At 45.0% G+C, this 18,248-nt stretch overlaps 1 protein-coding gene across 2 annotated transcripts; it reads left to right on the forward strand.

The window, feature by feature from the left end:
- The first annotated feature begins 1,264 nt into the window (after positions 1-1,264).
- Positions 1,265-11,706, forward strand: LOC109738175 (ATPase family AAA domain-containing protein FIGL1). 2 transcript variants are annotated; one of them, XM_020297272.4, is made up of 13 exons: positions 1,265-1,679; positions 3,183-3,321; positions 3,603-4,031; positions 4,548-4,792; positions 5,326-5,453; positions 5,530-5,648; positions 5,727-5,819; positions 9,805-9,906; positions 9,987-10,089; positions 10,514-10,597; positions 10,661-10,756; positions 10,865-10,992; positions 11,258-11,706. In XM_020297272.4, exons 1-13 carry the CDS (start codon positions 1,381-1,383, stop codon positions 11,357-11,359), a joined length of 2,067 nt encoding a protein of 688 aa, XP_020152861.1. In that variant the 5' UTR covers positions 1,265-1,380; the 3' UTR covers positions 11,360-11,706. The 2 variants fall into 2 exon arrangements, with proteins under 2 accessions (XP_020152861.1, XP_020152862.2); XM_020297273.4 differs by having other exon boundaries at positions 1,513-1,679; positions 3,188-3,321.
- Positions 11,707-18,248: the final 6,542 nt, after the last annotated feature.

An 18,248-nucleotide genomic window follows, 5' to 3' on the forward strand; every position in this document is an offset into this window, starting at 1 on the left:
TTCCACACATGTTGTTCATGCTCCATGGCTTCCCACTTTTCAGCTTGCTTGTTGATCGTCAACACCATTTGGTCATCGACGTCACCCATGGCCACTTCCATCAAATTTGCATTGAATGTCGAATGATGCTAAATTTAACTAGCAATCAGAACAAATGGGACGCAAACGTAGAATTATTCTATTTGCTTTCTTCAGACATTCTCACACTTCAAATGTTCAAAAAACTTGCATATGAATTAATTTCATAGCATATCAAACTCTTTAACATGGCCTAAACTCACAAGTAGTAGCAACATTCACAAGTAGTACTACAGTAGTTTACACAACCTGATCTGCAGCTACACAACATTCACAACAACACTATCCAACCTCAGGGCTCAGGAAGACCACAATTCACAAGAAGGATCTATGAACTGCTAGGGGGGGATTTTGCATACCTTGGGGGAGAAGAGGAGGAGGCGGGGGAGCAGGGGCCGAAGAGGCCATCATCGGGATTAGGGAGGGAGCAGACACGCATGGCTCGACTTGGTCCCCGACTATTCCCTTTGACGGCGACGGAGGAGCAGGAGCTGAAGAGGGCATCAGCAGGATAGGGGAGAGAGCAGAGGAGGCATCCTCGCAAGGCTCGGCTCAGTCGCTGGCGATGTCCTTGGATGGTGGCCTCTTCGAGAAACACGGCGGCGACGGCGGCGCTATGGAATGAAGGAAGGATTGGAAGCAGAGAGGTGGTGTGGCGGAGATGGCGGCGGCTGTGCCATAGCCTAGGGCATGGCGATTGACTGGGGAAGGATGCGAACGGGAATTGTGGACTGCCGCTGGCTTGATGGGCTTTCTGGGCTATCCACTTGCGCCGGTTAATCTTCTTGGGTGTCCACGAACGCCAATTAAGTTTTTTTTGGTGGATGACATATGTGGGACTAGTGGGACCCAACACCACTTACATCCTGGACCGGTTGACTATGTATATTAAAAAATCAGATTCTTGTATTTCTTAGTATTTATTTCAATTTTACTCCCTCCGTTTCTAAATATTTGTCTTTCTAGAGATTTCAAATAAACTATCACATACGGATATATAATATGTCTATATACATTTATACGTGATAATCCATTTGAAATTTCTAAAAAGACAAATATTTAATAACAGAGGAAGGGAATACTATTCATAAGGATACACGTGAAACCACGTTCATCAAATCCGCGTCCCATAACTTACTCGTCATTTCCTTTTTCTTTTGAAAACCACCACTAATCCAGTCGGGAGAGATCCAAAATTGTCACGAACCAAACGCGGTAAAAACGCCGTAAAACCCTGCAGCCGCGAAAGAGCGGGAGGAGAATCGAGAATTCCCAAATCGCCGAAACTCTGAAACACCCGAAATGGAGGAGCAACCCCACGCTGCCGATTCCTCCTCCTCCGCCAGCCAGACGAACTGGCGGAAGGAGGTGGATGAGCTGCTTCGGCGGATGCACTCCCTCCTCTTCGGCGCCGACGCCGCGCTCGAGCGCGGGGATGCGGCGGCGGCGCAGGTTCTCGTGCTCCGCCTCCTCGGCTTCCTCGATTCCCAGACCCTCTCCGCCTACACGGGTCCTGAAGCCGCCTTCGTCGCGCCCATCCGCGCCGCAGCCTCTTCCCGTCTCGCCGCTGCCTCCCGCGCTGGCGCCTCCGTCTCGGACCGGTACAAATCCTACCTGGCGTCTGATTCATTCAGTTTGACGTTTCATGCTTAGTTCATGATAGGCGCAAGGATTTTGGCAGCTCCATCACTATTTTATTATACAAAAGCTGAATTGCTATTGCTGAGGTCCACTAAATGTTGTAGTTACTGAGCTTTAAGAATATGCAAATTGGAGGAGTTGAGGAATTGGGAAGAAAGGGTGGTGGTGGTGGTTGGGGGGGGGGGGGGGGGAACCTTGCTGGCGACGGCTGCGGAGACAAGAGGAGTCCACGGGACAGTGAGGCGAGTCCAGATGGGGGCGAGAGAATCCAAGCAGCGGAGGCGGTGGCGGCAGCGCGGCGATGAACTCGTGCTTTCGCCGCTGAATCCTTGATCCAATGTGCTGCACAACAAATGGCGACAGAGAGTGCTAGTTGTTTAGGGTTACGACTTTGGGAGTGTTGGAGTGGGCCTGTACTAGGCTTCGGCGCCGTGCCGGCGGCCGTATCGGCAATATTTTTTTTGTTTTAGATCGAAAATCGTGATAAGCCAGGGATACCCGTATTGCTGCCGTATCATGCGTATCGCCGTATCGATGACGTCCTGCACGCCGATATGGCACATTTGAACATATCGGTGCTTCAGAGGCCACAACAAGTGTGCGAACAGTGGTCATATGGGCCACATGAGCAGAAGTCTCATCGTAATCGTGGCCATGCTCCTGCTGAAGCCACGAGCCACAGGACGAGCTTTGTAGCTCAAGAGAACTATCAGAGTGAGTCTTAACCTTGTGGATCCACTTACAAGTGATGGGACAAACATGGGGAGGAAGAGAAACAAGATCCCACGTGCCAGTGCGCTCAACAGCAGCAATCTCCTCTGCCATTGCAAGCTGCCATTCGGGATGAACAACAACATCACGATAAGAAGTCAACTCAAGAAAAGCGTCCCAGCGCTAGAAAAACCATAGCGGTCAACTGGCAGAAGCGGGCGATGACGCAAGCCATAGGTAGGCTGAGATGAGGAATATGGGACATTAGAATTGGTTGGCTGGGCAGTAGACTCATCCACAACACATGGACGAAGAGTGTAATAGTGAGGAAAAGAGGGAAGAATACGAGGAGGAATCACCGGCATAGACTCATGAAGCCACCAAGGATGAAGGGGCAGAATCCCGTTGTGGTACAATTTCTTCTGGGTTTTAACTTCAGATATCTGTAATGGTCTCTGCGACATCATTTCAATGGATATAAGATAGGAATTAGGAAATATAATCAGTGAGAGTTCTGAAATTGAGAGATCTTTTTTCTTCTGTGCTGATGAAGATATAACATTTTATCATCACTTTATATTATTAAGAATTTTCTTGGATTTATTGTGAACGTATAAGTCACACATCTAACCAATTTACTATTGACGTCATGTTATCTGCGGGAATGTTCAAGTTTATACTTCCGAAGCATGCTATCTTGAGCATATCTTAGTTTGGTATCAATCCTCACTTTGGATGTGTTTTGAGCTCAGTGCAGCGTTTGAGCTCGCAAAAAAGAATGCTGGTTGTGTTTTTCCAAAGCAAGGAGACGTTAGCATTGAAAAGATGAAGTGTTCAAAGTATTTTCAGGCTTTTCATGAGAAATCCAAAGGAAATGTTGCTGATCAACAGGTATGATCTAGTTTATATTATTCTTAAAGCGCATCTTCATCACTCAAACTCCTTTCCCTTCTCTATCTCGTTTCTACTTTTCTCTGGGGCGCATCCGGTCGGTGCCCCTTTTGCTTAATTTCCTTTTCATTTCTAATTTTTCTTAAGGTCAAAAGACACACCCACACCCACACGTACGCATGCCCACGCACACACACATCTTGATTATTCACAAATAATGGTGTTTGCCTGCTAATTTTTGTTGCCATTTTTCTCTCCTTGGCATGTATTTAATTTAAAAGAACTCAGCTTGCGAGAAGTTCACGATTCAAGGGGGTCCACATATTGAGGAAAGCCCAGCTGGCATAGACAATGAGAAGCTTAGCATCGGGGCTTCAAAATTGATGGCACAATCAAAAATAACATCATTGTACGGTAACAAGTTCTTGAAGGCAAATAGTGTGTCAGACAAGAATATGTTCAAATCAGAGGGGAACATGTCTAAAGAGTTTGCTTGTGTTGAGAATGAGATCAGAACAAATCAAAATGATAACACACATCCTGCTTATCTGGGGGTTGAAGAGGATAAGAAACATTGTGGGCCATTGCAGACTTCAAAACGAAAGCATACAGGGTTCAGAAGTCCTATATGTGAACATGTGAATTCTCCATTAAGCCAAGATGAAGCTGATGCTCCTGCCAATGGGTTTGTGACTGCTAGGATAAAGTTGGTATGTGCACTTGTCAAATTATGCACTTAGCCGTGCTGCCAATACTGGTTCAAAATTTTCATTCCCTGTTTGATAAGCATTTTAGAGAAAGCTCTTTTACAGGAATTCTTTTATGTTCCTCCAAGAAAAGTGGACATGCCATAATCACCTATGGTTTATAATAGGTTGCTACCGGTTTTTACCATTCAAACTTAACTCATATGTAATGAGTGACTTCTGTCTTCACAATTTTTCATGTCATGACTTTGTTGTTTTTTGCACATTGCATAGAATATGAGATAGTTTCTTTGTTTTATTCATTTATTTTCTTTGTTGTGATGCACGATGCTCTTGCTGCATGGCCCACACCAAGAATAATGTCAGATGGCATCACTATCCTTTTAGCAGAAGACACTTTCATTCCATTAAATCCCTAAATTACAAGGGTTGATTAGGCTTATATCCACGTTAAAGTTCAATATATTTGTACTTGCTGTAACCTTGTTCAGTGGGTGCCTTTTGGCTTTTGCTTTGTAGGCGATGGACACTGTGCAAAAGCATGGGCATAATGGTCACCAAGGTGCTTCTGTATCTCCGCAATGTGATAACAACCTTAGTACACGGAATTATGGTGTGAGGCCAAGCTGGAATTCTCGTCGTGGACCACGTGGTAATTTTGTCCCCCCTATCCGAAACAATGGAGGATCTGCTTGCAACGCAATCAACTCACGAGGAGTTGCTGGAAAAAATGATGATTCCATGGAAGATTCAATAAAGAAATGGTATGTAATTCAAACTTAATTGTCTGGTAGCATTTGAACCAATATGGAGTGCTGAATATCTAGCGAGTTTGTTTGTCATTTTAGCGTCTGGTTTCTTGCTTAGCGATGGTAAAAAGCAGCATTTTGTGGAAATAGTCTCTGTCTTCAAATATCAACCATTTCTATGTTAGGGAAAAAAGTGTTACCCCTCCCTTTCCTGGCAAAGACCCCCTTGAATTGGGCATTGCTATCATTCACCTCAAATGTTAATTGACTTAAGTATCAATAAATGTAATCACTGGTTTGTCTAATGTTAAACTAATACATGAACTTAAATTTGATCACTTAACTAAATGTACATTAGTAAAAGCCGTTCAAATCATGAGCATGCAAATTACTATTACAGTTTCTTGCCATTAACTGTATTTTGGATCAATTTATATGGTATCCAATCTGGATTTCACATGCATGAGTAGCCTTAAAATATATGTGTATGTTAAATATATTGGTGGTGCTTGCTATCATATCTTACTAATAAAAATCACCACCATCAGCTTAGAAATGCTTTGTGGCCCTGATGGTGAGCTTCCTGAGAAGTTGAGGAATTTGGAACCTCGCCTTATTGAGCATGTTAGTAACGAAATAATGGATAAAGACCCTAATGTTCGCTGGGATGACATAGGTAGGTACATATCTTTCTAGTTCTTCAGATTTTTTTTATGTATTTTGTGTAACTAATTCATGCCAACTTGCAATAGCTGGTTTGGATCATGCAAAGAAGTGTGTGACAGAGATGGTTATTTGGCCCCTACTGCGTCCAGACATCTTTCGTGGTTGTCGGTCTCCTGGAAGAGGACTACTACTATTTGGACCTCCTGTGGGTACTTATCTCATCTGGCTGTGTTGTGCCTACCCTTCTTTCTTAATCTTAATGCATGCACACTTATTTCCACAGGGAACAGGCAAAACCATGATTGGAAAAGCAATTGCTGGTGAGGCTAAGGCAACATTTTTCTACATATCTGCAAGTTCACTCACGAGCAAATGGGTATGTCTGGCACTTGTTTTGATTTTTCAATACTGACACATTTCTCTCATTTTGCAGTCATTAGTTTTCTGTTATGCTATGCTAATATCTTTGACATACTAATGATGTGTTACAACTGAATTGATTTTTCTATCTGCTAATTGATGTTTGTGATATGTGATAATAAGTTTGTCATTGTCCATGCTTCCAAGCTTAATAACAAAGAACTTGAAGCAGTATACAGTAGGGTGTGTAAACATGTTTCTAAGCGTATCTGTCCTGTATTCTTTTGACAACCTGCTCCTAACTTCCTACACAAATAATCTTGTGGCAGGATGCAGTTTTCTGTGTTCCTCAAAAGTATTGATAGTTGACAACTTGAGATCAAATTTATTTAGAATGAAAATGGGCAAACATATGTGTTCCAAAAATTATTCTTTTGGTATTGTTAGTTCATTCCCATGTTTATGCCGCATTAACTGACTGCATTATGCGTGCGAGTGGTACATGTACCACTCCTGCAATGCATTGCTCAACTAAACAGTTTTGCACAGGTTCTTGAGAGGCCTTGGCACTTTCCAGCTCTATGGAGCATATTGTTACCAATTCTATATATTAATTTGATTCCTAATAGATCTAGATTAGCTTAATTCTGATAATGCTTTTCCTGTATATTTCATCTTTCATTGTAGGTTAAATGATAAAAACACTTACAGAATGGAAAGCGACTTATTTGGGCAGTTTAATGTGATCAGTATTTTGTATACGAATTATTTAGACTTGACATAAATCATTTATAAATACCTTGTAGGATAAAACTTGGTAAATTTTCTAATTCTTAAACCCAGTAAATAATAAAACTTGATAAAACTTGGCACTGTATAACTGCTGGACTAGCCAAGAAATACATGGAATATTGGTGTCTATTGTAGCTTTAAGCTGTATTAGTCATGAGAACATAAAGTGTATTATTTTTCTGTCAAAGGTATATCCTCGGATATCTGTATCATGTCTAAAACACTTTATTCTATGGTCATAGAAGAAGTGGAAGATTTTTTGCGTTCAAAACATGCTTGTATGTGGCTGCCTATTTTGGGGAGTTTGAACATGCTTACTTCACAGTCAAAATCAGCATGCTGATTGTCCTAGTCTCGTATGGAGGGGACAGAAGGCGAAGGTGGTGGAGGATACCAGCTTCAAGCTGTGGTACTCGGGGACAATTACAAACAGAAATGGAGCAGGCATCTTGATCAACAGCCTCGAGTATGGAGTGGTAGACGTCAAGAGGCAAGGGAACCGGAGTATCTTGGTCAAGCCGGTAGCCGAGGATTTAGTTCTCAATGTTATCAACGCACATGCCCCGCAAGTAGGCCACAGTGAGAGCACAAGAGGGAGTTCTGGGACAGCCTGAAGGACATGGTTACGAGTGTACCTATTGGCGAGAAGCTCTTCATAGGAGGAGACCTCAATGGCCACACGGGTGCATCTAACACAGGTTTTGAAGGGGTGCATGAGGGCTTTGGCTATGGCATCAGGAATCAAGAAGGAGAAGATGTCTTAAGCTTTGCTCTAGCTTATGGCATGACTGTAGCTAACACCCTCTTTAAAAAGAGAGAATGCCATCTAGTGACTTTTGCTAGTGGTCAACACTCTAGCCAGATTGATTTCGTTCTCTCGAGAAGAGAAGACAGGCGTGCTTGCCTAGATTTTAAGGTGATACCTGGAGAGAGTGTTGTCCCTCAACATTAGCTTGTGGTGGCTGACTTCTGCTTTCAAATTCGTGCCCGGCGGGATAGGCGGGCCAAAGTTGCTCAAGGTGGAGGCAGCTCAGGCTTTCAAGGAGAGGGTTATTAAGGAGGGCCTTTGGGAGGAGGAGGTGATGCAAACAATATGTGGATGAAGATGGCGACTTGCATTCGTAAGGTGGCTTCAGAGGAGTTTGGGGGTGACCGGGGGAAGTAGAAGCGAGGCTAAAGATACCTGGTGGTGGAACGATGATGTCTAGAAGGCTATTAAGGAGAAGAAAGACTTTCAGACGCCTACACCTGGATCGGACGACATAGAGAAGTACAAGGTGGCAAAGAAGGCTGCAAAGCGAGCTGTGAGTGAAGCAAGGGCTCGGGCGTACGAGGACCTCTACCGGCGCTTAGACACGAAGGAAGGCGAAAGGGACATCTATAAGATGACCAAGATCCAAGAGAGGAAGACGAGGGATGTCAACCAAGTTAAATGCATCAAGGACGGAGCAGATCAGCTCCTGGTGAAGGACGAGAAGATCAAGCATAGATGGCAGGAGTACTTAGACAAGCTATTCAATGGAGAGAACGAGAGCTTTACCATTTAGCTGGACGACTCCTTTGAAGATACCAACATGCGTTTTGTGCAAGAATCCAGGAGTCTGAGGTCAGAGAGGCTTTAAAAAGGATGGAAGTAGGCAAGGCGACGGGCCATAATCGTATCCCATTGAGGCGTGGAGAGGCCTCAGAGACAACGATAACATGGCTAACTAAGCTTTTCAACCTCATATTTCAGGCAAACAAGATGCTAGAAGAATCAAGGCGGAGTATATTAGTACCAATCTTCAAGAACAAAGGGGATGTTCAAAGTTGTGTACTAATACCATGGAATTAAGCTGATGAGCCATACAATGAAGCTATGGGAGAGAGTCATTGAGAACCGCTTAAGTAGAATGACGACCGTGACCAAAAAACAGTTTGGTTTCATGTCGACCATGAAAGCCATTTTCTTGGTATGACAACTTATGGAGATATACAAGAAGCAAAAGAAGAATCTGCATATGGTGTTCATTGACTTGGAGAAGGCCTACGATAAGATACCGTGGAATTTGTGGTGGGTCTTGGAGAAATACAAAGTCCCAACAAAGTACGTTACCTCATCAAGGACATGTACGTTAATGTTGTGACAAGTGTTTGAACAAGTGATGGCGAAACTGATGACCTTCCGATTAAATAGTACTGCACCAAGGGTCAGCTTCAAGCCCTTATCTTTTTTGCTTTGGTGATGGATGAGGTCACAAGGGATATTACAAGAAGATACCCATGGTGTATGCTCTTTGCGGATGATGTGGTGCTAGTCGGACGGGGGTTAATAGCAAGTTAGATCTATGAAGACAAACTCTGGAATCGAAAGGTTTTAGGCCTAGTAGAGCTAAAACCGAGTACATGAGGTGCGGTTTCAGTGCTACTAGGCACGAGGAGGAGGTTAGCCTTGATGGACAAGTGGTACCTCAGAAGGACACCCTTTGATATTTGGGGTCAATGCTGCAAAAGGATGGTGATATCGATGAAGATGTGAGCCATCAAATGAAAGCCGAATGGATGAAGTGGTGCCAAGCTTCTGGCGTTCTCTGTGACAAAAGAGTGCCACAAAAGCTAAAAAGAAGGTTCTATAGGATGGCGATCGGACCCGCAATGTTGTATGGCATTGAGTGTTGACCGACTAAAAGGCGACATGTTCAATAGTTGGGTATAGCGGAGAGGCGCATGTTGAGATAGATGTGTGGCCACACAAGAAAGGATTGAGTCCGGAATGATGATATACATGATAGAGCGGGGTAGCACCAATTGAAGAGAAGTTTGTCCAACGTCCAACATCGTCTGTGATGGTTTGGGCATATACAACACATGCCTTCAGAAGCTCTAGTGCATAGCGGATGGTTAAAGTGTGCTGATAATGTCAAGAGAGGTCGGGGTAGACCAAACTTGACATGGGAGGAGTCCGTGAAGAGAGATCTGAAGGACGGGAATATCACCAAAGAACTACCCATGGACAGAGGGGCGTGGAAGGTAGCTATCCACATGCAAGAACCATGAGTTGGTTTCAAGATCTTATGGATTTCAGCTCTAGCCTACCCCAACTTGTTTGGGACTAAAGGCTTTGTTGTTGTTGTTGTTGTTGTTGTTGTTGTGCTGTTGTTATGTTGATATTGATTGTTAATTTGTCTTCTATGTTGATATTGATTTGTTAATTCTTTTGCTGGTGCAAGATTGGCGAGGGCGAAAAGCTAGTCCGGGCACTATTTGGTGTAGCCTCTTGTCGTCATCCCGCTGTCATATTTGTGGATGAGATTGATTCACTACTATCTCAGGTTTTGTTCTATGTGTTGTTTTTGTTGTGCCCATATCCATTGCATGTTTTGACACTTGACAGCCTTAAGCATGATTGCAGCGCAAATCAGATGGTGAACATGAATCAAGTAGGAGGTTAAAAACACAGTTTCTAATTGAGATGGAAGGTTTTGACAGTGGAAACGAGCAAATTTTACTTATAGGTACGTCATGCATGGAAAGGTGTACTTTCTTATATGATATTACAAGTGTCATTCTAGGATTTGCCTTATGGGATTGAAGCATCAACAAAGTCTGCATTTTTCCTCTCCGCGAATGCAAATTGTGTATGCACATTTGCTTAGAGCTATGTTTTGAAGTTCTACCACATAGCCCGTGGAGTGATGTTGAATATCATACTGTGATGAACGACAATAGCGGAGCTTACCAACACACCCCTAATAAACAGGCTAAAGCTCCTCCATCGGTTGGGACTTATGACGACCATTACTTGTTAGACCTGTCTTCGTTGCAGATCCGCTTTTTGCTCCACGTATTTTTTAGTTTGGGATCAACAATTTGAACTTGGAACATCAATCACTATGTGTTGTAGCATATACTAATATTGTGGAGTAAAAATGATGGCAGGAGCAACAAACAGACCTCAAGAATTAGATGAAGCAGCACGCAGGCGACTGACAAAGCGTCTATACATCCCCCTTCCTTCATCAGGTAATGCTCTATTTCTGTTCTATGGAATAGCTGTAGAAAACTGACTATTTCATGGTTGTGAAGAAGCACGTACTTGGATAATTCGCAATCTATTGGAAAAGGATGGCCTTTTCAAGCTCTCAGAGAAAGAAACAGGTGTCATCTGCAAGTTAACAGAAGGTGCACAGAATCATTCAGCTTTCATCATGTTTCTAAACCTAGATCATTATGCCATTTTACTGAATTTTCCTGTTGTAAGATTTAAACAATGTTATCTGTTATTTCCAGGTTACTCGGGATCTGATATGAAAAATCTTGTGAAAGATGCCTCAATGGGGCCGCTGAGAGAAGCTCTCCAACAGGGTGTGGAAATCACAAAGCTCAACAAGGAGGAAGTGCGTCCGGTGATGCTCAAGGTACTAGTCATATCGTATTTGAGTTCAGACAGTGATGGCCTTCTGATCACTAAAAACGTACTCCCTCGGACCCATAATCTAAGTTGTTATTACAACCAATACCCTCATATATCGGTTGTAATAACAACTTATATTATGGGACGGAGGGAGTACTATTTTTCCCCAAGTGATCAATATGAAATGTTTATTTCTGACAAGCTTCTGTTTTATGAATCATTCCCCTAGATGGTAATGTTCTAATTCTGAACGCTTATTTGGATGACAGGACTTTGAGGCTGCTCTGCAGGAGGTCAGACCTTCTGTTTCCACAAGCGAATTGGGGATTTATGAAGAATGGAACATGCAGTTTGGCAGCCTATCAATCTAATTTGTATGGGGATATTCTCAAGTACTACCTCCGGCCCATAATGTAAGACGTTTTTGCAAGCTATGATAGCTTGCAAAATAGCTTGCAAAAAACGTCTTACATTATGGGATGTAGTAGTAAGTACAAATAAAATCATCACAACAGATAAGTGGCTCAATGATTTCACCATGAATATTACCACAAATAAGTGGTTCATTGATTAACCCACAACATTACACGTCATTAATAGTGCTGCCTGCCATGCACCTCTTCTGTATCACCTTAAGTGAAAATGAACGATAGAAAATAACAGCTAACCTGTTGTTACATAAATTTCAAGTTACAATATGTTTGTGAGCCTCTATGCTTCATAGTAGCACTACACTTCCTAAATGACAGGTGGTTTATTAGTAAGAAGTCCATTTTAGACCCTGTTAGTTCAGGCTATGAACTGACCAAACATTTCAGAAGGAAATGGAAAAGTAGCGAATTTGGGTGGATCAAATCGATGAACTCAGTGCGATTTCAGATACTCTTATAGGCTAGCTGGAACAACGATGGCTAGGATTATACCCAATACAAGATAAGCTACCTACTCAGATCCAGAATGGTGGTTTTTATAGACTTACAACCCAAGTAAATGAAGAAAAGGTGATAAAACAAATGAACAGTAAGGTCTTTTGCTGGAAAATAAATAGTCAGCTAGGTAGACGGCGGCCGTTGGATGGACGATCTGTGACATAGGTTGAAGCTCGCCACGCGAAGCGAAGGAGAGATGGAGACCACATGATGCTGATCGGACGCCAACCATGCCATAAGAACTTGGTACAAAGCGGTAAGTGTCGATTTCGTCAGAGATGCTTGCCCCCCCAACTGAGAGCAAACTTGTCCTCAAGGTTGAAAATCAGGGAAAACTTTCAGAATGAAATCTGAATCCTCCCAGGTAGTTTCTTCTACTGGCAAATTTATCCATTTGACCAGTCATTGCACCACTGGAACACTGATATCTCCTTGGACTCTGGGAATTAATTTTCTTTCAAGTACAACTTCAAGTCCAGTTTTGATGATTCTTTTCTCATCAATCAGAGGTAGTTTTGATGTTGGAACAACTCCACCCCCATTGTGTTTCTTAAGCTGGCTCACATGAAATGTGGGATGCAATTTTCAGTCCTTAGGGAGCAGTAGCAGTACCTTAGCAGTGCAACTCCATCTCTATATGTGAAGGCTTCCCAAAGCCCTATAAATAGAGGCCCTCACCTGTACTTTGTACCCAGACTATGTACCCACTATCTATAATAGAACTTGTTGTTCTTATCTAAGATCTTGGAGTAGATCTTGTGCTCTAGGAGTTCTGGATTGAACTCTTGCTGCCATATCGGCCTACATTTGTCTCTAGAGCGATATCTAGCGCAACTCGTTGAAGTTGTTCCTTCAACACTTGTGCTGTACACATTGTAGTAACAAGGTGGAGTTGCTCCTCCACAACCTTTGTGCTGCTTCACTTAGGTAGCTGGAATGTAGGGTCTCTGACAGGGAAGCTTCGGGAGCTAGTTGATGCAATGACGAGGAGAGGTGTTGATGTCCTTTGCGTCCAAGAAACCAAATGGAGGGATAGAAGGCGAAGGAGGTGGAGGATACCGGCTTCAAGCTGTGATACACGGGGACGGCTGCAAACAGAAATGGCGCTGGCATCTTGATCAACAAGAGCCTCAAGTATGGAGTGGTAGACGTCAAGAGACGTGGGGATCGGATTATCCTGGTCAAGCTTGTAGTTGGGGACTTATTTCTCAATGTTATCAATGCGTATGCCCCGCAAGTAGACCACAATGAGAACACCAAGAGGGAGTTCTGGGAAGGCCTGGAGGACATGGTTAGGAGTGTACCGATTGGCAAGAAGCTCTTCATAGGAGGAGACCTCAACGGCCACATGGGTACATCTAACACATGTTTTGAAGGGGTGCAGGCTTTGGCCATGGCATCAGGAATCAAGAAGTAGATGTCTTAAGCTTTGCTCTAGCCTACGACATGATTGTAGATAACATCCTCTTTAGGAAGAGAGAATCACATATGGTGACTTTTAGTAGTGGCCAACACTCTAGCTAGATTGATTTCATCCTCTCGAGAAGAGAAGATAGGCGTGCATGCCTAAATTGTAAGGTGATACGTGGAGAAGTTGTCCCTCGGCATAAACTGGTGGTTGTTGACTTCCGCTTTCGGATTCGTATTCAGTGGGATAAGCGTGCTAGAGTCGCTAGAACAAAGTGGTGGAAGCTCAAGGGGGGAGGTACCTTAGGTGTTCAAGGAGATGGTCATTAAGGAGGGCCCTTGGGAGGAAGGAGGGGATGTGGACAATGTGTGGATGAAGATGGCGACTTGCATTCGTAAGGTGGCCTCGGAGGAGTTTGGAGTATCCAGTGGAAGGAGAAGCGAAGATAAGGATACCTGGTGGTGGAATGATGATGTCCAGAAGGCGATTAAAGAGAAGAAAGATTGTTTCAGACGCCTATACCTGGATAGGAGTGCAAACAACATAGAGAAGTACAAGATGACAAAGAAGGCCGCAAAGCGAGCTGTCAGTGAAGCAAAGGGTTGTGTGTATGAGGACCTCTACCAACGGTTAGGCACGAAGGAAGGCGAAAGGGACATCTATAGGATGGCCAATATGCAAGAGAGGAAGATGAGGGATATTGACCAAGTCAAATGCATCAAGGACGGAGCAGACCAACTCCTGGTGAAGGACGAGGAGATTAAGCATAGATGGCGGGAGCGGGAGTATTTCGACAAGCTGTTCAATGGGGAGAATGAGAGTTCTACCATTGAACTGGACGACTCCTTTGATGAGACCAGCATGTGTTTTGTGCAGCGAATCCAAGAGTCTGAGGCCAAGGAGGCATTAAAAAGGATAAAAGGAGGCAAGGCGATGGGCCCTGATTGTATCCCCATTGAGGTGTGGAAAGGCCTCAGGGACATAGTAGCGATAGTATGGCTAACCAAGCTTTTCAATCTCATTTTTCGGGCAAACAAGATGCCTCCAGAAGAATGGAGACGGAGTATATTAGTACCAATCTTCAAGAACAAGGGGGATGTTCAGAGTTGTACTAATTATCGTGGAATTCAGCTGATAAGCCATACAATGAAGCTATGGGAGAGTCATTGAGCACCGCTTGAGAAGAATGACAAGCGTGACCAAAATCAGTTTGGTTTCATTCTTGGAAGGTCGACCATGAAAGCCATTTTATGGAGCGATACAGGGAGCAAAAGAAGGACGTGCATATGGTGTTCATTGACTTGGAGAAGGCCTATGATAAGATATCGCGGAATGTCATGTGGTAGGCCTTGGAGAAACACAAAGTCCCAACAAAGTACATTACCCTCATCAAGGACATGTACGATAATGTTGTGACAAGTGTTCGAACAAGTGATGTCGACACTGATGACTTCCCGATTAAGATAGGACTGCATTAGGGGTCAGCTTTGAGCCCTTATCCTTTTGCCTTGGTGATGGATGAGATTACAAGGGATATACAATATTCCCTAGTGTATCCTTGTGACGCCCGGGTAATTAAGCTACAGTAAACCTTTGTTAATGATGCCAGGTCATCATGATTAAAGTTTTTGCTAAACCTCACGTGTTTCAAACTTAGTTCAAATACAAATTCAAATAACATGTCAAATTATAGTTTCATAAAACAGTGAATTAAAAAATGTTCAAGGGTTATAGATATTCACTAACTAATTAGCAAATAGCATACAACATTATATAAAATATTTAATTGCCCTAAAACAATTAAAACGGTGTCCAAAACAGCCTCATTAATCCATTTTCATTTATGCACAATTCAAATGCTCATCAAACCTTTTTGTGGCAGTGCCTAAAATGGCTATGCTAATTTAGGCCAAGTCTCATACTTAACTAAAAATCATTTGATTTTGTAAATAAAAATAAAACAGAAGCAAAAAGAAAAGAAAAGGAAAACGGATTTGGATAATGAAACAAGTACACTGTGCACTAAGCCTACTACTGTGCACTAGGCCCACCTAGCACAGCTCACGGCCCAGCCCACCCCCAGCTCCTTCAACCTATCGCTACAGGAGGTGGGGGGAGGCGCAGCGGCCATCCACGGCGCCATGGCCGCGGTGGCAGCCATTCTGCGGCTCCCCCGGTGGTTAAGGCCTCGCCCTAAAGACCCCGGCGCCCCGTCGTCAACCCTAGCCCCCGCACATTTTCCCCCTTGCCTTGCTCTCCTCGATTTCTTCGACGCCCGAGTGTAGCTGTCGCCGCGCCGTTGCCGTACATGTGGCCACCGGCCACCGTTCGCCGTCCGGAAGGTTCTCCGTCGTCCCCTACGTCGTCTACGCAGCACCGTGTTAGGGAACGTAGTAATTTCAAAAAATTTCCTACGCACGTGCAAGATCATGGTGATGCATAGCAACGAGAGGGGAGAGTGTTGTCCACGTACCCTCGTAGACCGAAAGCGGAAGCGTTAACACAACGCGGTTGATGTACTCGTACGTCTTCACGATCCGACCGATCAAGTACCGAACGCACGGCACCTCCGAGTTCAGCACACGTTCAGCTCGATGACGTCCCTCGAACTCCGATCCAGCCGAGTGTTGAGGGAGAGTTTTGTCAGCACGACGGCGTGGTGACGATGATGATGTTCTACCGACGCAGGGCTTCACCTAAGCACCGCTACGATATTATCGAGGTGTAATATGGTGGAGGGGGGCACCGCACACGGCTAAAAGATCGTTGATCAATTGTGTGTCTAGAGGTGCCCCCCTGCCCTCGTATATAAAGGAGCAAGGGGGAGGCCGCCGGCCAAGGAGGAGAGGCGCGCCAGGAGGAGTCCTACTCCTACCGGGAGTAGGACTCCCCCCTTTTCCATGTTGGACTAGGAGAGAGGGGGAAGAGGTGGAGGGGAGGAAGGAAGGGGGGCGCCGCCCCCCTCTCCTTGTCCTATTCGGACTGGGGGGGGGGAGGGGCGCGCGGCCCTGCCCTGGCCTCCTCTCCTCTCTTCCACCTAGGCCCACTAAGGCCCATTAAGTTACCGGGGGGTTCTGGTAACCTCCCGGTACTTCGGAAAAATCCCGATTTCACCTGGAACACTTCCGATGTCCAAACATAGGCTTCCAATATATCAATCTTTATGTCTCGACCATTTCGAGACTCCTCGTCATGTCCGTGATCATATCCGGGACTCCGAACAACCTTCAGTACATCAAAACATATAAACTCATAATATAACTGTCATCGTAACGTTAAGCGTGCGGACCCTACGGGTTCGAGAACTATGTAGACATGACCGAGACACCTCTCCGGTCAATAACCAATAGCGAAACCTGGATGCTCATATTAGTTCCTACATATTCTACAAAGATCTTTATCGGTCAGACCGCATAACAACATACGTTGTTCCCTTTGTCATCGGTATGTTACTTGCCCGAGATTCGATCGTCGGTATCTCGATACCTAGTTCAATCTCGTTACCGGCAAGTCTCTTTACTCGTTCCGTAATACATCATCCCGCAACTAACTCATTAGTCACAATGCTTGCAAGGCTTATAGTGATGTGTATTACTGAGTGGGCCCAGAGATACCTCTCCGACAATCGGAGTGACAAATCCTAATCTCGAAATACGCCAACCCAACAAGTACCTTTGGAGACACCTGTAGAGCACCTTTATAATCACCCAGTTACGTTGTGACGTTTGGTAGCACACAAAGTGTTCCTCCGGTAAACGGGAGTTGCATAATCTCATAGTCATAGGAACATGTATAAGTCATGAAGAAAGCAATAGCAACATACTAAACGATCGAGTGCTAAGCTAACGGAATGGGTCAAGTCAATCACATCATTCTCCTAATGATGTGATCCTGTTAATCAAATGACAACTCATGTCTGTGGCTAGGAAACATAACCATCTTTGATCAACGAGCTAGTCAAGTAGAGGCATACTAGTGACACTCTGTTTGTCTATGTATTCACACATGTATTATGTTTCCGGTTAATACAATTCTAGCATGAATAATAAACATTTATCATGATATAAGGAAATAAATAATAACTTTATTATTGCCTCTAGGGCATATTTCCTTCACACCGCTCGAGCCCGTGGCCACTACATCGAGCGGATCGAACTCTTCTTCAACCTTCGGCCACTGACGCACCTCCGTCGACCCCCGTCGGCTTCACTGCATCCTGCGCCTCCCCGAGCCTCTCCCCGTCAACGATGTGAGCTGGCGCGCTTTTCCCCTCTGCCCCCCTCGATCTACATCCTCTAGCCGCCGTGCTCGTCGTTGCCGTCCCGTGCTAGAAGTCGCCATGGCCGGCGCTCCACTCACGTTGCCTCTGCCTTGCTCCCTCACACACACGCCCGCCCCAGGTCGCGCCCCGGCCTCCCGCTGCCGCACTAGGCCGCGCCCTTCACCAGCGCCCGCGCCTGTAGCCGCCGCTGCCCACACTCCCTTGGCTACGCGCCGTGCTGCGTTGCCCCGCTCCTGTGACTGTTCGCCCGCGCCTCCCCGGTCGCCGGCGCGCTCCCTATCCGCACCTACCGCGCCCGCGTGCCTATCGCTGCTTGCTACCTGCTGTTGCTCTTGCCGCTGCTGCTGGCTAGCGCGTACTGCTGTTGCCGGCTACTGCGTACTGCTAGTGCTGCTACCGCCGCTATGTTATGTTGTCGCTGCTGCTTACTGTACCTGCTGCCTGCGGCTGTGCCGCTGCCTGTTTCTGCTGCTTCTCCCGCTAGTCGCCGCTGCTGCTATCGCTGCTCTGCTGCTGGTGCCTGCTACCGCCGGCTGGAGTGTGTTGTGCGGTGTGTGCGCATGTGTGTCCTGTGTGTGTGGCCGGGCCTTTCCAAATTGTTTACTGCTAATTAGATTGGGACATTTGGTAGGGTTAGTTTA

Source organism: Aegilops tauschii, chromosome 5, assembly GCF_002575655.3.
Source record: "Aegilops tauschii subsp. strangulata cultivar AL8/78 chromosome 5, Aet v6.0, whole genome shotgun sequence".
NCBI lineage: Eukaryota > Viridiplantae > Streptophyta > Magnoliopsida > Poales > Poaceae > Aegilops > Aegilops tauschii.